Source organism: Leuciscus leuciscus (assembly GCF_965113295.1).
Source record: "Leuciscus leuciscus genome assembly, chromosome: 3".
Classification (NCBI taxonomy): domain Eukaryota; kingdom Metazoa; phylum Chordata; class Actinopteri; order Cypriniformes; family Leuciscidae; genus Leuciscus; species Leuciscus leuciscus.
This window is the reverse complement of record NC_138727.1, coordinates 38304310-38320655: the sequence shown is the minus strand read 5'-3', so window position 1 is coordinate 38320655 and position 16346 is coordinate 38304310. Positions and strand designations below refer to the sequence as shown.

General features: G+C 41.2%; 1 protein-coding gene across 2 annotated transcripts in view; it reads right to left on the bottom strand.

The window, feature by feature from the left end:
- Nucleotides 1–1574: 1574 nt before the first annotated feature.
- LOC309493578 (uncharacterized protein) overlaps nucleotides 1575–16346 on the bottom strand; it is a 66165-nt gene continuing 51393 nt past the window's right edge. The window contains exons 1-7 of one of the 2 annotated variants that reach the window (XM_082162708.1): nucleotides 3676–9775; nucleotides 3380–3543; nucleotides 3143–3264; nucleotides 2963–3024; nucleotides 2739–2842; nucleotides 2469–2632; nucleotides 1575–2307 (exon numbers count right to left, since the gene is read on the bottom strand). In XM_082162708.1, coding sequence (XP_082018834.1) covers nucleotides 2212–2307; nucleotides 2469–2632; nucleotides 2739–2842; nucleotides 2963–3024; nucleotides 3143–3264; nucleotides 3380–3543; nucleotides 3676–9695 — 6732 coding nt within the window. In that variant the 5' untranslated portion in view covers nucleotides 9696–9775 and the 3' untranslated portion in view covers nucleotides 1575–2211. Of the gene's footprint in view, nucleotides 2308–2468; nucleotides 2633–2738; nucleotides 2843–2962; nucleotides 3025–3142; nucleotides 3265–3379; nucleotides 3544–3675; nucleotides 9776–16346 lie in introns of those variants that run through there. The other variant, XM_082162709.1, reaches the window with a different exon arrangement.

Here is a 16346-nt window from a genome sequence, read left to right as displayed (position 1 = left end):
TTTTTGGATGATTATTGATTGTCTGACTCCAGAGAATATTCTTGCAGTGGTTTGGTTCCAATTGGTCGAAAAACCAAGGAGAAGTTTGCAAAAATAGGTTTTTCAAAAAAATGCAATTTACTCGAAATTGGAGCCGGCGAGCAAATCGGAGATAGCCATTTTGTCCGCCTTGAGCCAAGGATTCCAACGATATAAGACACTTGATCCTGGGACAAACGGTCTAAGAGTTATGAGCGATTTAGTACTTTTGGTTGCTGTAGCGCCACCTATGGGCCAATTGGGGTCATACTCTGATAGGTTGTCCCCAAATTGAGGCCTACCATCTGGCCAGGTTTCACGTCTCTAGGCCTTACGGTTTGTCCTGCACGATGCGTTTTACGAATCCTTACAATTACAATAGGGTTTCAGCATTTCATGCTTGAACCCCTAATAAATTGCAATGTTGACGGGCATTATTTGAAAATGACATCCCATGGTGCAATGCAAAGATACTGCCGTCAGAGATGTTTATTTATCTCTATGGCTCTGCTGCCAGTGAGTGTCAGTAGTCAGTGACTTCACTTCAGTTGATGCCTGGTGTGATCACAGAGCGGTGGCAAGATAAGCAACGAGTCTGCCATCATCATATAGGCAGAAGAAGATGCATGTGGTAGGGATTTTTTTAATGATAGTAAAAGCATAGTCCATATTAAGACGTTAAGACTGCTCCTCTACACAATTCCCAATCTAGCTTAGTCTGTAGGCCTAACTGTTGATTATTAACTGGGGTGATATTAAATCATGAATATGAAAACTGACATGTTTTTATGGTCTTGGTCTCGACTCCTAAAGACTCGGTCTCGACTCGGACTTGCTTCCTCAAAGACTCGGTCTTGACTCAGACTCGACTGTATTTGAAAACCAACGGACTGGTCTCGACTCGGTCTCGACCCTTCAAAGACTCGGTCTTGGCACAGGCGGTCTCATCCCCATCACTAGGACTTGCACTCAGGACTCAGGAGTAGAGCGGCTGCGGACGAATGTTTTTTTTGTTTGCTTGTTTGTTTGTTTTGAGCGCTGCTTACGTATTCTTTCACGCGCACCCACAATATGACATCACACTCTGTGCATATGTTTTACAACATAATTTAACATAATAGTCCTAACACTTTTTAAATAGCCCACTTAAAGTGTTTATTAGGCCTACAAATAAATTACTAAATGCTTAGTAATTTAGCTAAATGCTTACTAAATGCTTAGTAATAAATTACTAAATGCTTAAAATGCATTTAGTAAATGCCCCCCCCCCCCCCCCCCCCCCCCCCCCCCCGTTGTTCTCTGAACACCCCCGTTGAGAACCAGTAGTATAGATGACATTTCTGTGATGTCACACAACACAACAGGCAAACTTGCTTCGGGTTCTTTGGCTCGACATGATTCTAATGATCTGGTAAGTAATATTTCTTAATCTTAAAGAAACTTTGTGATGGTTTATAACAAAACCAGTATTTTTAAACTGCACAAAACAAGTTTTAACTTCTGTTCAGTATTGTTGGAAAAGTTACTTAAAGCATTCAAAATAAATGTGATTTGTGTATTATAAGGTTTTTATTTAGATATAGTATGCATGGTGTTTACACTGTTAGATCATCAGTAGTCATTTGGTCATACATTTATGAAAGCGGTTGTGATTTAAAAGGTGAAATCCGCTGTTTGTGTCTTTAGCGTTTGTGCAATGCTTTACTGAAATACAAATCATCTCGTCAGATTAGAACAGAAGTAATTTGAAAAGCACTTTCATTGCTTTTCGTTGTGTACATGGTGTATGATTTTTCTTTGAGTTACACGAAGATGAAGTGCATAAAAAGTGAATAGGTTTAACATTATCCATATTGCCCCTTAAATTAAATGTGTAATATCAAATAAATAAGTTGGGAAACAAATATTATTATTGTAAAATGTAAATATTGTAACATTAAATATATATTTTTAAAATTCTGAAAATAAATTACATTCATCACAATTTGGGATCCTGTCTGTCCAGCAATACAGGCACAAGAAAATAATAAATAGTATGTTGTGATTATAAAATCTCTAAGATTTCATATTCATTATAGAAAGATAAATCTGAACTTAAAGTACCATTGTCACAATTTGGATTAGTAATATGAATAATTCGTGTTAGTAATATTTCCTGATGTATTTCTCTTGTTGAAACGATTTTCTAGTGCTCTAGAGAAGGCTGTTTCGAGTGGTGTATTGTACATTGTATGACTGTCTTCTGTGCCAACGTCGTCTTAATGCTGTACAGCATCCACAGAGCAAACACTAAAGACAGAGAGAGAGCCTTGTTAGACTAGAATTGGCCATATAGAAACTTTTATAGGTTTCAGGTAATTTATTAAATCAATTGCATATCATATTCATGTTATCACTAATCATGTCAATTATAATATGCATATTGTTCGTTAAACCTTTATGATACTTACACAAAGGAGAATCCAGCAAGGTACAAGTATGATGGCAATAGCACACGGGACTATTATGGCTACAATCCATGCTACACTAGTGCTGTTGTTTATGATTGTAGTGCTCAGCACTGTGGGGAAAAAGGTGGTTCTTGTTGCAGCAGGTGTAGTTGTGGTAATAGTCTCTGTAGATGAGAATGTGTAAAATAATTTAAATAAGACAAAAAAAAACTTCCAGCTCAAAGAATTATGAAAATATTAATATTAACATTTATATGCAGAAGCACATACCACTATTAACCACAAGAAGTGCGTTGAGAAAGGCACTGGGTGTCTTGATGTCACTTTCTGAGAAAACATACTGTACATTAGCCTCAATAGTGGTGGAATTACCCCTGGGGAGAAATTAAAATGTACATTGACATTAGTAAACACTTTAAAAAGATCACTGTGTGCTTCTAATTTTACATCCGATCAAACCAAGTTCAAAGCAGATTTCTTAGTCTAAATCTTACGTGAAATTGGCGCCTTTGAACACAAATGGAGAGGCTGTGGGGTCAGTTAGGATCTGGTTCAGCTAATCAGGTCAGCAAGGAAAACAAATTAATTGGTGTGTTAATAGTTAAAGTTGATGGTAGATGTTGAAATCAAAGCTGACTAAAAATAAGCGTAGTTTAAATACAAATCAAACTCACCAGTTTATTTATAGAGTCCTGGATTAACTTATATGTGCTGTCCCTGAGTTCAAGTTTCTCTGACATGGAAACATTGTTGATTTGAAATCCAAAATTCAGGGCATATGAGGTATTAGAAATTTCTTAAAAAGAAAAATCATATAATACAAATGAGCTGATACTGTATGCACACATCTTTTTACTGTAATATGGAAATTTGTTTACTGGCGACTGAAGAAAAAAAGAAAGAAAACTCACTTGTATAAGTAACATTCACAAAGCTCTCAGGGGTACTTAGATCTCGTTTGATTCTGAGACGTGAGTCCAGGAGAGAGTTAACTAACTTTATTATTTTACCCTCAGTTGGTATAGGGCCCAGTGTGATAAATATGAGTCGAATGTAAATAATCACCCTCCCAATCCTGAAAAAGAAGGTAAATAAGAACAATGGTGGGTGAGTAAGAGAATGAATAAAATAGTTACCTTTTACACACACACACACACACACACACACACACACACACACACACACAAAATGTATTAATTTCCCTTACACATTTGGTGTTTCTACAGGTTTCAGAGATGTTTTGTCTGTCACTGTTAAAGTTGAAGTTGTGTTGAATCGGGTTATTGCTGCCTGAGTGACATTTGATGGTTTAGTTTCTGATATGGCGGTTGGAGTGATTGGCTTTACTGATGTAACATTGGCAGTTGCTGATGATGTAGACATGGCTGTAGTTGTTATTTGTTTTGTTTCAGGCACAGGTGAGATTGTTGCATCAGTTATAGTGGTTGCTGTGTTAGTCGAGAATGTTGGATGGGTCATTGTGTTTGTGGGAGCCAATGTTGTTGTTGTTGTTGTTTTTTCACTAATAGTTGTTGTTCTTGTTTCGGCCATAGTTGAGGTCGTTGGATAAATTGTAGTGTTTGGTTCTGTTGTTGAGTCCTTCACCAATTTTGTAGTGGGAGCTGTGGGAGCTATAGTTGTGCTTTTACCTTCATACATAGTTGTTGTTGCAAGAGTAGTGGTTGTGGTTTCAGTTATAGCTGTTGGTTGAATTGTAGTGGTTACTGCTGTCGTTGACCCCTCAACTACCAATACAGGAGAGCTGGTAATGCTAGCCAAAGTTGTTGTTGGACCAATAGTTGTTGTGGTGTTAGACATAGTTATGGTCGCTGAATCCGTAACTGACATTGGTGATTCAGGTGAGGATGTTGGAAGGGTACTTGTGGTAGCCAGATTTGTTGTCATTACACTAATAGTTGTAGTTTCAGGTGTAGTTGTAGTTGCCAATGTTGGTTCTATTTTTGAGGACGTAGGATGGGTGATAGTGATAGCCATAGTTTTTGATATTGATATTGTGGTGTCAGACATAATTGTGGTTGCTACATCAGTTGTCAAAGTTGATGCTATAGTTTGTGATGTTAGAGGGGTGGTAGTGCGTAAAATATTTGATGTTGTTGCATCAAGGGTTGTTGTCATATCAGAAATAGTGGTGATTGCTGCATCAGATTTAGACATTGATGATTCAGTTGAGAAAGGAATAGTTGTGATAGCCAAAGTTGTGTTTGTTAAGAAAGGAATGCTTGTGATAGCCAAAGTTGTGTTTGTTCTTGCACCAACAGTTGTGGTGTCAGATATAGTTGTGGTTGCTGTGTCCATTGTCAAAGTTGGTGCTACAGTTGAAGATGTTTGAGAGGTGTTTGTGGTTGCCAAAGTTATTGTTGTTGCATGAAAAGTGGTTGTGGTGTCAGACATGGTTCTGGTCACTACATCAGTTGTCAATGTTGGTGCTACAGTTGAGGATGTTGGTTGGTTACTTGTGGTTGCCAATGTTGTTGTTGCATCAATAGTTGTTGTGGTATCAGACATAGTTGTAATTGCTGCATCAGTTGTTGAAGTTGGTGCTGAAGTTAAAGATGTTTGAGGGGTACTTGTGGTAGCCAATGTTGTTGTTCTTGCACTAACAGTTGTTGTGGTGTCAGACATAGTTGTGGTTCCTGCATCGGTTGTCAAAGTTGGTGATACAGATGAATTTAATTTCATATAAGACATAGTTGTAATTGCTGCATCAGTTGTCAATGTTGATGCTACAGTTGAATATATTTGAACGGTGCCTGTTGTAGCCAATGTTGTTTTTGTTGCACCAACAGTTGTTGTGGTGTCAGACATAGTTGTGGTTCCTGGATCAGTTCTCGAAGTTGTTGCTACAGATGAAGATGTATGAGGGGTGCTTGTTGTATACAGTGTTATTGATGTTGCACCCACAGTTGTTGTTGTTTCACCCACAGTTGTTGTGGTGTCAGACAAAGTTGTTCCTGCAACAGTTGTCGACGTTGGTTCTACAATTGAGGATGTTGCAGGTTTATTTGTGGTTGCCAGAGTTGATGTTGCACCAATAGCTGTTGTGGTGTCAGACATAGTTGTGGTTCCTGCATCAGTTGTCAACGTTGGTGCTACATTTGAGGATGTTGGAGGGTTACTTGTGGATGCCAAATTTGTTGTTGTTGTTGTTTCACCAACAGTTGTTGTGGTGTCAGACATAGTTGTGGTTCTTGCATCAGTTGTTGACATTGATGCTAAAGATGAAGATGTTTGAGTGATGCTTGTTGTAGCCAATGTTGTTGTTGTTTTTTCACCAACAGTTGTTGTGGTGTCAGACATCGTTGTGGTTCTTGCATCAGTTGTTGACATTGGTGCTACAGTTGAGGATATTGGAGGGTTACTTGTGGATTCCAAAGTTATTGTTGTTGTTGTACCAACAGTTGTTGTGGTGTCAGATATAGTTGTGGTTCCTGCATGAATTGTCGACGTTGGTGCTACAGTTGAGGATGTTGGAGGGTTACTTGTTGATGCCAAAGTTGTTGTTGTTGTTGCACCACTATTTGTTGTGATGTCAGACATAGTTGTGGTTGCTGCATCAGTTGTTGACGTTGATGCTACAGATGAAGATGTTTGAGGGATGCTTGTTGTAGCCAATGTTGTTGTTGTTTTTTCACCAACAGTTGTTGTGGTGTCAGACATAGTTGTGGTTCCTACATCAGTTGGTGAAATTGGTGCTACAGTTGAATATGTTTGAGGGGTGGTTGTGGATGCCAAAGTTGTTGATGTTGCTGCACGAATAGTTGTTGTGGTGTCAGACATAGTTGTTGTTGTTGCATCAGTTGTTGATGTTGGTGCTACAGTTGAGGATGTTGGAGGGTTACTTGTAGTTGCCAGAGTTGATGTTGTTGCACCAATAGTTTTTGTGGTGTCAGACATAGTTGTGGTTCCTGCATCTGTTGTCAAAGTTGGTGCTAAAATTGAAGATGTTTGAGGGGTGCTTGTTCCAGCAAGTGTTGTTGTTGTTTTTTCACTAACAGTTGTTGTGGTGTCAGACATAGTTGTGGTTCCTTCATCAGTTGTCGACGTTGGTGCTAAAGTTAAGGATATTGCAGGGTTACTTGTGGATGCCAAAGTTATTGTTGTTTTTGCACCAACAGTTGTTGTGTTGTCAGACATAGTTGTAGTTTCTGCATTAGTTGACAACGTTGGTTCTACAATTGAGGATGTTGCAGGGTTACATGTGGTTGCCAAAGTTGATGTTGCACCAACAGTTGTTGTGGTGTCAGACACACTTATAGTTCCTGCATCAGTTGTGGATATTGGTGCTACAGTTGTGGATGCCATAGTTGTGGTTGCTGCATCAGTTGTCGACGTTGATGCCACAGATGAAGATGTTTGAGGGATGCTTGTTGTAGCCAATTTTGTTGTTGTTTTTTCACCAACAGTTGTTGTGGTGTCAGACATAGTTGTGGTTCCTGTATCAGTTGTCAACGTTGGTGCTACAGTTGAGGATATTGGAGGGTTACTTGTGGTTGACAAAGTTGTTGTTGTTTCACCAACAGTTGTTGTGGTGTAAGACATAGTTGTGGTTCCTTCATCAGTTGTCGAAGTTGGAGCTAAAGTTGAAGATGTTTGAGGGGTGCTTGTTAATGCCAAAGTTGTGGTTGTTGTTGTTGTTTCACCAACAGTTGTTGTGGTGTCAGACATATTTGTGGTTCCTACATCAGTTGCCGACGTTGGTTGTACAATTGAGGATGATTCAGGGATACTTGTGGTTGCCAGAGTTGATGTTGCACCAATAGCTGTTGTAGTGTCAGACATAGTTGTGGTTCCTGCATCAGTTGTCAACGTTGATGCTGCAGTTGAGGATGTTGGAGGGTTACTTGTGGATGCCAAAGTTGTTGTTGTTGTTGTTGTTGTTGCACCAACAGTTGTTGTGGTGTAAGACATAGTTGTGGTTCCTGCATCATTTTTCAAAGTTGGCTCTAAAGTTGAAGTTGTTTGAGGGGTGCTTATCGTACCCAATGTTGCTGGTGTTGCACCAATAGTTGTTGTGGTATCAGACATTGTTGTGGTTCCTGCATCAGTTGTCGACATTGATGCTACAGTTGAGGATATTGGAGGGTTACTTGTGGATGCCAAAGTTGATGTTGTTGCACCAACAGTTGTTGTGGTGTCAGACATAGTTGTGGTTCCTACATCAGATATCGATGTTGGGTCCACAGTTGAGGATATTGGAGGGTTACTTGTGGATGCCAAAGTTATTGTTGTTGCACCAATAGTTGTTGTGGTGTCAGATATAGTTGTGGTTCCTGCATCAGTTGTCGACGTTGATGCTACAGATGAAGATGTTTGAGGGATACTTGTTGTTGCCAATGTTGTTGTTGCATTTTCACCAACAGTTGTTGTGGTGTCAGACATAGTTGTGGTTCCTGCATCAGTTGTCAACGTTGGTGCTACTGTTGAGGATAATAGAGGGTTACTTGTGGTTGCCAATGTTGTTGATGTAGCACCAGTAGTGGTTGTGGTGTCAGACATAGTTGTTGTTGCTGCAACAGTTGTTGATGTTGGTGCTAAAGTTGAGGATGTTGGAGGGTTACTTGTAGTTGCCAGAGTTGATATTGTTGCACCAATAGTTGTTGTGGTGTCAGACATAGTTGAGGTTCCTGCATCGGTTGTCAAAGTTGGTGCTAAAGTTGAAGATGTTTGAGGGGTGCTTGTCGTAGCCAATGTTGTTGTTGTTGTTTCACCAACAGTTGTTGTGGTGTCAGACATAGTTGTGGTTCCTGCATCAGTTGTAGATGTTGCTGCTACAGTTGAGGATATTGGAGGGTTACTTGTGGATGCCAAAATTGTTGTTGCACCAACAGTTGTTGTGGTGTCAGACATAGTTGTAGTTCCTGCATCAGTTGACGACGTTGGTGCTACAGTTGTGGATGCCAAAGTTGTTGTTTTTGTTGTTGCACCAATAGTTGTTGTGATTTCAGACATAGTTGTGGTTGCTGCATCAGTTGTCGACGTTGATGCTACAGATGAAGATGTTTGAGGGATGCTTGTTGTAGCCAATGTTGTTGTTGCATTTTCACCAACAGTTGTTTTAGTGTCAGACATAGTTGTGGTTCCTACATCAGATATCGATGTTGGTGCCACAGTTGAAGATATTGGAGGGTTACTTGTGGATGCCAAAGTTATTGTTGTTGTACCAACAGTTGTTGTGGTGTCAGATATAGTTGTGGTTCCTGCATCAGTTGTCGACGTCGGTGCTAGAGTTGAGGATATTGGAGGGTTACTTGTGGATGCCAAAGTTATTGTTGTTGCACCAACAGTTTTTGTGGTGTCAGACATATTTGTGGTTCCTACATCAGTTGTCGACGTTGGTTGTACAATTGAGGATGATTCAGGGATACTTGTGGTTGCCAGAGTTGATGTTGCACCAACAGTTGTTGTGGTGTCAGATATAGTTGTGGTTGCTGCATCAGTTGTCGACGTTGATGCAACAGATGAAGATGTTTGAGGGATGCTTGTTGTAGCCAATGTTGTTGTTGCATTTTCACCAACAGTTGTTTTAGTGTCAGACATAGTTGTGGTTCCTACATCAGATATCGATGTTGGTGCTACAGTTGAGGATATTGGAGGGTTACTTGTGGTTGGCAAAGTTGTTTTTGTTGCACTAAGAGTTGTTGTGATGTCAGATATAGTTGTGGTTGCTGCATCAGTTGTTGATGTTGATGTTACAGATGAAGATGTTTGAGGGATGCTTGTTGTAGCCAATGTTGTTGTTAATTCACCAACAGTTGTTGTGGTGTCAGACATAGTTGTGGTTCCTGCATCAGTTGTCGACGTTGGTGCTACAGTTGTGGATGCCAAAGTTGTTGTTGTTGCACCAATAGTTGTTGTGATTTCAGACATAGTTGTGGTTAATGCATCAGTTGTCGACGTTGATGCTACAGTTGAGGATATTGGAGAGTTACTTGTGGTTGCCAAAGTTGTTGTTGTTGCACCGACAGTTGTTGTGGTGTCAGACATAGTTGTAGTTCCTGCATCAGTTGACGACGTTGGTCCTACAGATGAGGATATTAGAGGGTTACTTGTGGATTCCAAAGTTATTGTTGTTGCACCAACAGTTGTTGTGGTGTCAGACATAGTTGTGGTTCCTGCATCAGTTGTCGACGTTGGTGCTACAGTTGTGGATGCCAAAGTTGTTGTTGTTGTTGTTGTTGCACCAATAGTTGTTGTGATTTCAGACATAGTTGTGGTTGCTGCATCAGTTGTCGACGTTAATGCTACAGATGAAGATATTTGAGGGATGCTTGTTGTAGCCAATGTTGTTGTTGTTAATTCACCAACAGTTGTTGTGGTGTCAGACATAGTTGTGGTTCCTACATCAGATATCGATGTTGGTGCCACAGTTGAGGATATTGGAGGGTTACTTGTGGATGCCAAAGTTATTGTTGTTGCACCAACAGTTGTTGTGGTGTCAGATATAGTTGTGGTTCCTGCATCAGTTCTCGACGTCGGTGCTACAGTTGAGGATATTGGAGGGTTACTTGTGGTTGCCAAAGTTGTTGTTGTTGCACTAATAGTTGTTGTGTTGTCAGATATAGTTGTGGTTGCTGCATCAGTTGTCGACGTTGATGCTACAGATGAAGATGTTTGAGGGATGCTTGTTGTAGCCAATGTTGTTGTTGTTAATTCACCAACAGTTGTTGTGGTGTCAGACATAGTTGTGGTTCCTGCATCAGTTGTCGACGTTGGTGCTACAGTTGTGGATGCCAAAGTTGTTGTTGTTGTTGTTGCACCAATAGTTGTTGTGATTTCAGACATAGTTGTGGTTGCTGCATCAGTTGTCGACGTTGATGCTACAGATGAAGATGTTTGAGGGATGCTTGTTGTAGCCAATGTTGTTGTTGTTAATTCACCAACAATTGTTGTGGTGTCAGACATAGTTGTGGTTCCTGCATCAGTTGTCGACGTTGGTGCTACAGTTGTGGATGCCAAAGTTGTTGTTGTTGTTGTTGTTGCACCAGTAGTTGTTGTGATTTCAGACATAGTTGTGGTTGCTGCATCAGTTGTCGACGTTGATGCTACAGATGAAGATGTTTGAGGGATGCTTGTTGTAGCCAATGTTGTTGTTGCATTTTCACCAACAGTTGTTGTGGTGTCAGACATAGTTGTGGTTCCTGCATCAGTTGTCAACGTTGGTGCTAGAGTTGAGGATATTGGAGGGTTACTTGTTGTTGCCAAAGTTTTTGTTGTTGCACCAATAGTTGTTGTGGTGTCATACATAGTTGTGGTTCCTGCATCGGTTGTCAAAGTTGGTGCTAAAGTTGAAGATGTTTGAGGGGTGCTTGTCGTAGCCAATGTTGTTGTTGTTGTTTCACCAACAGTTGTTGTGGTGTCAGACATAGTTGTGGTTCCTGCATCAGTTGTCGACGTTGGTGCTACAGTTGTGGAAGCCAAAGTTGTTGTTGTTGTTGTTGCACCAATAGTTGTTGTGATTTCAGACATAGTTGTGGTTGCTGCATCAGTTGTCGACGTTGATGCTACAGTTGAGGATATTGGAGAGTTACTTGTGGTTGCCAAAGTTGTTGTTGTTGCACCGACAGTTGTTGTGGTGTCAGACATAGTTGTAGTTCCTGCATCAGTTGACGACGTTGGTCCTACAGATGAGGATATTAGAGGGTTACTTGTGGATTCCAAAGTTGTTGTTGTTGCACCAACAGTTGTTGTGGTGTCAGACATAGTTGTGGTTCCTGCATCAGTTGTCGACGTTGGTGCTACAGTTGTGGATGCCAAAGTTGTTGTTGTTGTTGTTGCACCAATAGTTGTTGTGATTTCAGACATAGTTGTGGTTGGTGCATCAGTTGTCGACGTTAATGCTACGGATGAAGATGTTTGAGGGATGCTTGTTGTAGCCAATGTTGTTGTTGTTAATTCACCAACAGTTGTTGTGGTGTCAGACATAGTTGTGGTTCCTACATCAGATATCGATGTTGGTGCCACAGTTGAGGATATTGGAGGGTTACTTGTGGATGCCAAAGATATTGTTGTTGCACCAACAGTTGTTGTGGTGTCAGATATAGTTGTGGTTCCTGCATCAGTTGTCGACGTCGGTGCTACAGTTGAGGATATTGGAGGGTTACTCGTGGTTGCCAAAGTTGTTGTTGTTGCACTAATAGTTGTTGTGTTGTCAGATATAGTTGTGGTTGCTGCATCAGTTGTCGACGTTGATGCTACAGATGAAGATGTTTGAGGGATGCTTGTAGTAGCCAATGTTGTTGTTGTTAATTCACCAACAGTTGTTGTGGTGTCAGACATAGTTGTGGTTCCTGCATCAGTTGTCGACGTTGGTGCTACAGTTGTGGATGCCAAAGTTGTTGTTGTTGTTGTTGCACCAATAGTTGTTGTGATTTCAGACATAGTTGTGGTTGCTGCATCAGTTGTCGACGTTGATGCTACAGATGAAGATGTTTGAGGGATGCTTGTTGTAGCCAATGTTGTTGTTGTTAATTCACCAACAGTTGTTATGGTGTCATACATAGTTGTGGTTCCTGCATCAGTTGTCGACGTTGGTGCTACAGTTGTGGATGCCAAAGTTGTTGTTGTTGTTGCACCAATAGTTGTTGTGATTTCATACATAGTTGTGGTTGCTGCATCAGTTGTCGACGTTGATGCTACAGATGAAGATGTTTGAGGGATGCTTGTTGTAGCCAATGTTGTTGTTGCAGTTTCACCAACAGTTGTTGTGGTGTCAGACATAGTTTTGGTTCCTACATCAGATATCGATGTTGGTGCCACAGTTGAGGATATTGGAGGGTTACTTGTGGATGCCAAAGTTATTGTTGTTGCACCAACAGTTGATGTGGTGTCAGATATAGTTGTGGTTCCTGCATCAGTTGTCGACGTCAGTGCTACAGTTGAGGATATTGGAGAGTTACTTGTGGTTGCCAAAGTTGTTGATGTAGCACCAGTAGTTGTTGTGGTGTCAGACATAGTTGTTGTTGCTGCAACAGTTGTTGATGTTGGTGCTACAGTTGAGGATGTTGGAGGGTTGCTTGTAGTTGCCAGAGTTGATATTGTTGCACCAATAGTTGTTGTGGTGTCAGACATAGTTGTGGTTCTTGCATTAGTTGTAGATGTTGGTGCTACAGTTGAGGATATTGGAGGGTTACTTGTGGATGCCAAAGTTGTTGTTGTTGCACCAACAGTTGTTGTGGTGTCAGACATAGTTGTAGTTCCTGCATCAGTTGACGACGTTGGTCCTACAGATGAGGATATTAGAGGGTTACTTGTGGATTCCAAAGTTGTTGTTGTTGCACCAACAGTTGTTGTGGTGTCAGACATAGTTCTGGTTCCTGCATCAGTTGTCGACGTTGGTGCTACAGTTGTGGATGCCAAAGTTGTTGTTGTTGCACCAATAGTTGTTGTGATTTCAGACTTAGTCGTGGTTGCTGCATCAGTTGTCGATGTTGATGCCACAGATGAAGATGTTTGAGGGATGCTTGTTGTAGCCAATGTTGTTGTTGCATTTTCACCAACAGTTGTTGTGGTGTCAGACATAGTTGTGGTTCCTGCATCAGTTCTAGATGTTGGTGCTACAGTTGAGGATATTGGAGGGTTACCTGTGGATGCCAAAGTTGTTGTTGTTGCACCAACAGTTGTTGTGGTGTCAGACATAGTTGTAGTTCCTGCATCAGTTGACGACGTTGGTCCTACAGATGAGGATATTAGAGGGTTACTTGTGGATTCCAAAGTTGTTGTTGTTGCACCAACAGTTGTTGTGGTGTCAGACATAATTGTGGTTGCTGCATCAGTTGTAGATGTTGGTGCTACAGTTGAGGATGTTGGAGGGTAACTTGTGGATGCCAAAGTTGTTGTTGTTGCACCAACAGTTGTTGTGGTGTCAGACATAGTTGTGGTTCCTACATCAGTTGTCGATGTTGGTGCCACAATTGAGGATATTGGAGGGTTACTTGTGGATGCCAAAGTTATTGTTGTTGCACCAACAGTTGTTGTGGTGTCAGATATAGTTGTGGTTCCTGCATCAGTTGTCGACGTCGGTGCTACAGTTGAAGATATTGGAGGGTTACTTGTGGTTGCAAAAGTTGTTTTTGTTGCACTAATAGTTGTTGTGAAGTCAGATATAGTTGTGGTTGCTGCATCAGTTGTCGACGTTGATGCTACAGATGAAGATGTTTGAGGGATGTTTGTTTTAGCCAATGTTGTTGTTAATTCACCAACAGTTGTTGTGGTGTCAGACATAGTTGTGGTTCCTACATCAGTTGTCGATGTTGGTGCCACAATTGAGGATATTGGAGGGTTACTTGTGGATGCCAAAGTTATTGTTGTTGCACCAACAGTTGTTGTGGTGTCAGATATAGTTGTGGTTCCTGCATCAGTTTTCGACGTCGGTGCTACAGTTGAAGATATTGGAGGGTTACTTGTGGTTGCAAAAGTTGTTTTTGTTGCACTAATAGTTGTTGTGAAGTCAGATATAGTTGTGGTTGCTGCATCAGTTGTCGACGTTGATGCTACAGATGAAGATGTTTGAGGGATGTTTGTTTTAGCCAATGTTGTTGTTAATTCACCAACAGTTGTTGTGGTGTCAGACATAGTTGTGGTTCCTGCATCAGTTGTCGACGTTGGTGCTACAGTTGTGGATGCCAAAGTTGTTGTTGTTGCACCAACAGTTGTTGTGGTGTCAGACATAGTTGTGGTTCCTGCATCAGTTGTCGACGTTGGTGCTACAGTTGTGGATGCCAAAGTTGTTGTTGTTGCACCAATAGTTGTTGTGATTTCAGACATAGTTGTTGTTGCTGCATCAGTTGTCGACGTTGATGCTACAGATGAAGATGTTTGAGGGATGCTTGTTGTAGCCAATGTTGTTGTTGCATTTTCACCATCAGTTGTTGTGGTCTCAGACATAGTTTGGGTTCCTGCATCAGTTGTCAACATTGGTGCTACAGTTGAGGATATTGGAGGGTTACTTGTGGTTGCCAAAGTTGTTGATGTAGCACCAGTAGTTGTTGTGGTGTCAGACATAGTTGTTGTTGCTGCAACAGTTGTTGATGTTGGTGCTACAGTTGAGGATGTTGGAGGGTTACTTGTAGTTGCCAGAGTTGATATTGTTTCACCAATAGTTGTTGTGGTGTCAGACATAGTTGTGGTTCCTGCATCGGTTGTCAAAGTTGGTGCTAAAGTTGAAGATGTTTGAGGGGTGCTTGTCGTAGCCAATATTGTTGTTGTTGTTTCACCAACAGTTGTTGTGGTGTCAGACATAGTTGTTGTTGCTGCATCAGTTGTCGACGTTGATGCTACAGATGAAGATGTTTGAGGGATGCTTGTTGTAGCCAATGTTGTTGTTGCATTTTCACCATCAGTTGTTGTGGTCTCAGACATAGTTGTGGTTCCTGCATCAGTTTTCAACGTTGGTGCTACAGTTGAGGATATTGGAGGGTTACTTGTGGTTGCCAAAGTTGTTGATGTAGCACCAGTAGTTGTTGTGGTGTCAGACATAGTTGTTGTTGCTGCAACAGTTGTTGATGTTGGTGCTACAGTTGAGGATGTTGGAGGGTTACTTGTAGTTGCCAGAGTTGATATTGTTTCACCAATAGTTGTTGTGGTGTCAGACATAGTTGTGGTTCCTGCATCGGTTGTCAAAGTTGGTGCTAAAGTTGAAGATGTTTGAGGGGTGCTTGTCGTAGCCACTATTGTTGTTGTTGTTTCACCAACAGTTGTTGTGGTGTCAGACATAGTTGCCAGAGTTGCATCAGTTGACGACGTTGGTCCTACAGATGAGGATATTAGAGGGTTACTTGTGGATGCCAAAGTTGTTGTTGTTGCACCAACAGTTGTTGTGGTGTCAGACATAGTTGTGGTTCCTGCATCAGTTGTCGACGTTGGTGCTACAGTTGTGGATGCCAAAGTTGTTGTTGTTGTTGTTGTTGTTGCACCAATAGTTGTTGTGATTTCAGACATAGTTGTGGTTGCTGCATCAGTTGTCGACGTTGATGCTACAGATGAAGATGTTTGAGGGATGCTTGTTGTAGCCAATGTTGTTGTTGTTAATTCACCAACAGTTGTTGTGGTGTCAGACATAGTTGTTGTTCCTGCATCAGTTGTCGATGTTGGTGCTACAGTTGTGGATGCCAAAGTTGTTGTTGTTGCACCAATAGTTGTTGTGATTTCAGACATAGTTGTTGTTGCTGCATCAGTTGTCGACGTTGATGCTACAGATGAAGATGTTTGAGGGATGCTTGTTGTAGCCAATGTTGTTGTTGCATTTTCACCATCAGTTGTTGTGGTCTCAGACATAGTTTGGGTTCCTGCATCAGTTGTCAACATTGGTGCTACAGTTGAGGATATTGGAGGGTTACTTGTGGTTGCCAAAGTTGTTGATGTAGCACCAGTAGTTGTTGTGGTGTCAGACATAGTTGTTGTTGCTGCAACAGTTGTTGATGTTGGTGCTACAGTTGAGGATGTTGGAGGGTTACTTGTAGTTGCCAGAGTTGATATTGTTTCACCAATAGTTGTTGTGGTGTCAGACATAGTTGTGGTTCCTGCATCGGTTGTCAAAGTTGGTGCTAAAGTTGAAGATGTTTGAGGGGTGCTTGTCGTAGCCAATATTGTTGTTGTTGTTTCACCAACAGTTGTTGTGGTGTCAGACATAGTTGTTGTTGCTGCATCAGTTGTCGACGTTGATGCTACAGATGAAGATGTTTGAGGGATGCTTGTTGTAGCCAATGTTGTTGTTGCATTTTCACCATCAGTTGTTGTGGTCTCAGACATAGTTGTGGTTCCTGCATCAGTTTTCAACGTTGGTGCTACAGTTGAGGATATTGGAGGGTTACTTGTGGTTGCCAAAGTTGTTGATGTAGCACCAGTAGTTGTTGTGGTGTC